The sequence below is a fragment of the Rhodotorula paludigena genome, assembly GCF_050403205.1.
Source record: "Rhodotorula paludigena JCM10292 DNA, Rt_paludigena_JCM10292v1_ctg6, whole genome shotgun sequence".
Classification (NCBI taxonomy): Eukaryota; Fungi; Basidiomycota; class Microbotryomycetes; order Sporidiobolales; family Sporidiobolaceae; genus Rhodotorula; species Rhodotorula paludigena.
Window position 1 is genome coordinate 564,694 of NW_027481452.1, and position 6,597 is coordinate 571,290.

Consider the following 6,597-nt stretch of genomic DNA (forward strand, 5'->3'; position numbering starts at 1 on the left):
GCCATCGAGGCTCTCGATGCTAGTCTGCAGTACTGCTTGTTGTAACAACGCGTTTCTGAATCAGTTCACGGGCGCGTGGCTGTGCGAGCCGCAAAGTCCGCGGGAACCGGCTTGAGCTTGGGACGAGGAGAGGCGCGTCTCGGGCGCCACTTGGTCCGCTGCCCTCGCTTCCTCGCCGCTTGAGCGAGCTGACTAGCTTGCCAAGCGCCGTAGCGAGCTTGATCAGGCTTCCTCGCCGACTCTGCGGGTCTAGCGAGCTCCCCCGCGAGACCTCACCGCATCGCCATGGTCGTCTCTCTCGCATCGACGGGCGGCGCAGCCAAGATCTACTGCGTCAACGGCGGCGGGCTCTCGAGTAGGAACGCTGCCGCATGGCTCGAAGCCAAGCTCACGGACCGCAACAAGCGGCGGAAGAAGGGCGGGCAGGGCGGGACGGGCGGCGAGGGCGAGATCCGGCTCATTCAGGTGCGTGCGTGCGGTCTGTCGAGAGCGCTCCGAGTGCTGACAAGCTCGTGCGCGTGCAGGACTTTGACTTTCCCGAGGCGAGCAACAAGCTCAAGACGACGCGGGACGGCAAGTACCTCCTCGCGACGGGAACGTACAAGCCGCGCATGAAGGTCTTTGATCTCGAGGAGCTTAGTCAGAAGATGGAGCGCGTCACCGACAGCGAGAACGTCGACTTCTGCGTGCGTTACACCCCTTACGCCTCCCGAACAGCCGAGGGAGGCGGTGCTGATCCTAGTTCGACTCGCTCGCGCAGATCCTCTCGTCCGACTGGACCAAGACGCTCCACCTCCAATCAGACCGCTCCCTCGAGCTGCACACGCAGTCCGCCTCGCACTACTCGGTTCGCATGCCGCGCCAGGGCCGCACGCTCGCATACCACTTCCCCTCGTGCGACGCCCTCGTCGGCGGTGCCGGTCCCGAGGTCTGGCGCATGAACCTCGAAGTCGGGCGGTTCATGAAGCCGTTCGGACTCGAGGGTGCGGCGGAGTACGACGGCGGTGAGGGCGGCGGGATCGGCGGAGGCGTGACCGGCGACGCCGTGACGGGTGTCAACGCGATCGACATCAACCCGGCGCACCAGCTCCTGTGCTTTGGGACAGAGACGGCGCAGGGACGCGGCACGGTCGAGCTGTGGGACCCGCGCAGCCGGTCGCGCGCGGGCCTGCTCCGCCTGCCGTACGCCTCGCTTCTCGCGTCGAGCATGTCGAGCGCGAGTCTGCAGCACCCGCGCCTCCCCGGCGTCGACGAGGGAAACACGGCTGGGCTTGCGGTCACGGCGCTGGCGAACCGCAGCGACGGGCTGAACCTTGCGGTCGGGACTTCGACGGGCCATGTGCTCCTGTACGACCTGCGCGCGAATCGCCCGTACACGACAAAGGACCAGGGGTACGGTCTGCCGGTGAAGAAGGTCGAGTGGGTCGAGAGCGCACCGGCGACGAGCGGAGACGCGGACCGGGAAGGAGGGTGGGTCGCGAGTGCGGACGAGAAGGTCGTCAAGATTTGGGGCAAGGAGACGGTGCGTGCTCTGCTTCCCCTGCTCTCCTCTCGTTGGTTCGTGCTGATGAGCGCTCCGCAGGGCAACAACCTTGTTGCGATCAACCCGCCCATGCCTATCAACGACCTGCACATCTATCCCGGCACTGGCCTCGTCTTCCTCGCGAACGAGACCTCGCCCATGACCGGCTACTACGTGCCTCAGCTTGGCCCGGCGCCCAAGTGGTGCCGCTTCCTCGACAACATGACGGAGGAGATGGAGGACGACCAGGAGACGCTGCTCTACGACGACTACAAGTTCGTCGACCGCCAGGAGCTCGACGAGTGCGTTCGCATCCTGCAGTGCTTTGAGAATGCCCGTGCTGATTTTCGCGCTTACCGGACAGCCTCAACCTCACTCACCTCATCGGCACGGACACGCTCAAGCCTTACATGCATGGTTACTTCGTCGACTTGCGCCTGTACACCAAGGCGCGGGCGATTGCCAACCCGTTCCAGTACGCCGAGCACCGCGACAAGCTCATCCGCGACAAGCTCGCCGCCGAGCAGGAGTCGCGCATCCGCGGCGCCAAGAAGGCGACGGGCGCGGCTGCCGCCGGCGTCAAGGTCAACAAGCAGCTTGCGAAGAAGCTGCGCGCCGAGGAGGAGCGGCAGCGCAAGCGCGAGGCAGGCGAGGTCGACAGTGACGAGGACGACGAGGGCGAGCGCAGGCGCCGCCGCAAGAAGCAGCAGGTCGAGGTGCCCAGCTTGCTCACCGACGACCGTTTCGGAGACCTGTTCACCAACCCCGACTTCGAGATCGACGAGGAGTCGCGCGAGTTCCAGCTGCTCAACCCGTCCACTCGGCCGGTGCGCTTCCTTCCCCTCTCCCGGTATCCGACTTCCCGGCTGACCTCTCTCGCGTGACAGAACCGTCATCGCGACGAAGACGAGGACGAGGACGAGGACGAGGACGAGGACGCGGATGATCTTTCGGTCGACGAGGATGAGGATGACGACGCGGCAGATTCAGACAGCAGTGCGGAAGGAGGTACGCTGTCTCCCGCTAAAGTTCCGTGATCCGTGGCTGACTCGTTGCGGTTACCGTAGACCTCGGTTTCGACCACCGGCGACGTCCACTCGAGCCGCCGAAGCGGGCTGCCGCCAAACCCGCCGCCTCTTCCCGCTCCATTCCTGCCTCTTCCCGCCCCGCCCCTTCCGCCACAGCTCCCGCACGATCTCGTTCATCTCTCGTCGCTGCGGACGATTCGGACGACGAGACTCTTTCCGCCGCCCGCTCCCGCCCTCGCGCCTCGGAGGACCGTGCCACGCAGTCTTTCGCTCAGCGTGCACGAGCTGCGGCGTCGACCTCGTCGTCGAAGCAGACCAAGCGCTCAGCAGACGAAGTCTCGTCGTCCAACCCGACCGAGATCATCCGCGGCTCGGCCGGCGGCGGGATGGAGATGTCGTTCATTCCGCAGCCCAAGAGTGCGGCCGAGATCGCCGAGAAGAAGCGCGCGACCAAGGAGAAGCGCGACAAGGACAAGGCCGAGAAGGCCAAGTACGGGATGGGGCTCGAGACGCGCGCCGGCGGGCCACAGGACGACGAGGAGCACGAGATCGAGGGAGAGGAGGGCAGTGGCCGGACGCGCATGCGCAAGCCGATGCGCAGCGCGAGTCGGACGAAGACGCGCCATCTGTAGAAGGCAGGCGGAATGCGCAGCATTGCTCATCGCCTCATTCAGTTTGTCTGGAAAGGCCACGCGGTGAAGGGCGAAGTCTCTCCGGCTTGCAGGCTCACAATTCGACACCGTGCAGTACACGAGAGTTCGGATGAAATGCTGCAATGCTGCAGAGACGGACGGCGAATGTGCAAATTGGGTGCAGGGGTCAGAGGCGGAAGGAGCCTGATGGGGGTTAGAACAACAGACAGGGGAGCTGGCACAAGAGTCAAAACAGAAGGTTATGTACGGACGGACTTCACATAGACGGCACTGACACGGTCCACCCCATACGGCGGCACCGGGCACAGATGGTACGGATATTGTGCAATATCTATGCGCAGCGGACCCCGGCAGGAGCCTCAGGATGAAACAGTGCACGAAGGGTGAGGCGCAGCGAGAGTCCACGGGCGGCCATTCCAGGCAGGAGAAAGTCATTGCCTTGTCGCGTCGATCATCGCCTCGTCCTCCTCCGCCACCTCCTGGATGGTCGAACGGCCCCCTCCGCCGTGCTCGTCGTGCTGCAGCAGCTCCAGCGACGCGCTCGGCAGGCCCGCCGCCAGCAACGCGTCCGATTCCGCTTGCTCTGCAACTGGCGTGGGTGCGACAATCCCGCCATCGTGACCGACAAGGCCGCTCTTGAGCGAGCTCGTCGGCGTCGATGCAGGTTCTCTGCCGGTAGGACTGACACTCCCAGCATCGGTGTCGGGTGCGCTCAGGCCTGCAGCAGAAGTCGCAGCGCCGGAGCCACCCTTGTGGATTTTGAGGTGACGGCGGAGGTTCGACTGCGGAGCATCCACAGGTCAGCTCACGCCAGGCAATGGCGTGGCGGCATGTGCGGTAACATACCTGCACCGAGAAGGCGCGGTCGCAAAGAGGGCAGGTGAAAGGCTTTTCGCCAGTATGCGAGTGCATGTGTATGCGGAGGGACGAAGGCCGGGCGAAGCGTTTCGCTGCAGGCCGAGGGGGAGCGTCAGGTCGGTCGCTCGTACAAGTGAGATGCGCGGACATACGGCAATGCGGACAGCCATAACGACCGGCATCCTGCGACAAGTCTCCAGCTGCTGCCGGAACTGCTGCTGCAGGCGGGCCATTGAGCTGCTGACGATCGACGGGGCTGATGGCGGATTGCGGAGTGGTGGCCGCAGCGAGAGCACGCATCGGTGCATGGGAGGCCGACCCGGAAGAAGGGGGTGACGTCGGGCTCGACAATGTAAGGCCGGAAGGGATGGCGAGGGGGACGAGGTGCGGCAAGTCATCTTGGTGTGCGCTTGTGCCGTATGCGGCGCGTGGCGGAGGGAATCCGGTGCCGGGATGGCGAGGGTAGGCGGTCGGTGCAGGCGCAGCATGGGTGCGCAGCGGCCATTCAGGTGCGGGCGCTGCAGGATGCGGAGTCGCAGATATGGTCGGACCCGATGCGGCGCCATCCGCAAATACGTATTGAGGAGGCGCGCCGAGGCCATACGAAGCCATCGCGGCCGCTTGGGCGGCATCGAGGCGGTTATGCGCGAGCGGAGGCCGTTCGAATGCAGGCCGACTCGAAGGACCAGCTCGCAAAAGATGCGAGCGGTACTCGTCGGTTGTCGCAATGGAGATCGCGCGAGGCCTCAGCGGGTCTGGCGCGAAGTGTGGTGGACCTCCTCTGGGAAGCCTCGCTGATTCGTCCGCCGAGTCGCCGGCTTCTTCGATCCCTCCGCCTCGCTCAGAACTCGTCGCAAACCCCGAAAAGCGACTGTACGCGCTCGTCTCGTAGCGAGGGGCGTGCGAGATGGAAGCAGCGCGTGGGCGATCGCTAGACAAGCCCGACGGCAACGGGTGCAGCGCGTTGCCATCGGGGAACTCGAGCGAGGCTAGGCGATGCTGTTCGGGCTGAGCAGGGCGGACGAGTCGGCGGGTCTGGGAGAAGGCGAGACCTGCGCTGGCGGCAGATTCGGTCGAAGCGGTAAAGACGGGAGGATAGTCTGTCGGGGCGGGTGGACGAGGCTGCGACGAGTTGGGCGATCCTCCTTCGCGTACTTCTCCGGCTACCAGTAGATGCGCGCCGCCGGTGCCACTCGAGCCCTCAAACCCTCCGTAAGGTGCAAGATGTGACAAAAGGTGCGGAGAGGAACCTGTCAGACGGGCATGGAGTCAATTGTCAGCCACGTTCAAGCGGTCCGGAATGGATTAGGAGGCGTACCTGTCGGCTCGCTGGACGTGGTGTTCAGCAGGGCGGAGATGGAGGGCAAGCGGGGCGGAGGAAAGGGACTGGCAGCCGACTCGCCCGTCGGTGATGCGGGCGCGCGTGCGCCCGTAGAGGGCGGGGCGCGCGGCGAGGGAGGCTCGACGTCCATGGTGACGCTGCGAGCGCCTAGAGCATCCCCAGCGCCGCCGGCGACGAGGGAGCGACGCGGCGACAGCGCGGAAGCCGGCGCTGGCGGTTCGAAGCCTGATCGTGGCGCACTCGGCGACTGCGGCACCTTCGCTCGTTCCAGCGGCGCCAGTCTACGCACGCGCGATGCAGGCGCACAGAGCTCAGCAGCGCCGGTAAGTTTGCGCTCTCCGCGAGCGGCTCGGCCTGGCGACTGTGTGATCGTCGCCCCTCGCCGTCCGGACAGAAGCGTCGCGGGGTGGTTTCCGTGCGCGGGGCAGGGCCAGGGCCGGGCCTTCGAAACGTCTGACCGAGCGACTGCGTCCTTCTCGTGCGCAAGCCGAGTGGCGCAGTGAGGTGCGACGATGCAGATGAGCAGCAGGGAGCAACGGGAGCACCACGCCTGACGAGACGCCGGCAGGAGATCGGCGTGTGTGGGCCCGTCGCGCTTTCAAGGGCTGAGGGCTCGGTTCGACAAAGACATGACGCTTGCACGCTCTTGATCCTTTCCTGGAAGGTCCCTCTCGAACGCGCTGCGGATCCTCGTGGCCTCTAGGTTGTCACGCCGGCGCCCTCTTTGGATGAAAAACCTCCTTTTCGCCTTCTCGAACCGCGGAAGCCGCGCGAGTCGCGGGCGAACTGCGCACTCGCCCGCTCTCTGGCCCGCTGCGCGTGGACAACTTTTTCCACCGTTGACAGACAATGACTGTCGTGTGCTGATAGCATTATGACCCAGAGCGAAGTTGCCCGCACGCCACCACCTGCGAACAGCAGGAGGGGACGACCAGCGCCGCCGGCGAACAGTCCGGAGGCTGATCAAGTCCCTGATCGTGCCTTGAGCTGCCCCGTCCCGCGCATCCGACGAGCACTGAGGCCAGGCCCGCTCGCCGTGCAGCGAGACGAGAGCCGAGGGGGGGGGGGGGGGCGGGCCCATGCGGGGGGGCCCCCCCCCGGGGGGGGGGGGGGGCCGCCCCGTGCCCCGCGCTCAGAATCCATGCGGGGGGGGGCGGCCGAAAAAGCGAACATTGCCCCCCCCGCGAACCGGGA

At 65.8% G+C, this 6,597-nt stretch overlaps 2 protein-coding genes across 2 annotated transcripts; one reads left to right on the forward strand and one right to left on the reverse strand.

The window, feature by feature from the left end:
- Positions 1-285: 285 nt before the first annotated feature.
- JCM10292_003227 (uncharacterized protein) lies at positions 286-3,182 on the forward strand (the record flags this gene model as incomplete). The annotated part of the gene is made up of 7 exons (XM_076646951.1): positions 286-465; positions 525-686; positions 761-1,522; positions 1,583-1,824; positions 1,887-2,349; positions 2,410-2,530; positions 2,590-3,182. The coding sequence occupies 7 exons, from the start codon at positions 286-288 to the stop codon at positions 3,180-3,182; spliced, it is 2,523 nt and encodes an 840-aa protein (XP_076507712.1).
- A 452-nt stretch (positions 3,183-3,634) lies between these two features.
- Positions 3,635-5,533, reverse strand: JCM10292_003228 (uncharacterized protein; the record flags this gene model as incomplete). The annotated part of the gene is made up of 4 exons (XM_076646952.1): positions 3,635-3,985; positions 4,050-4,153; positions 4,214-5,311; positions 5,380-5,533. The coding sequence occupies 4 exons, from the start codon at positions 5,531-5,533 to the stop codon at positions 3,635-3,637; spliced, it is 1,707 nt and encodes a 568-aa protein (XP_076507713.1).
- Positions 5,534-6,597: the final 1,064 nt, after the last annotated feature.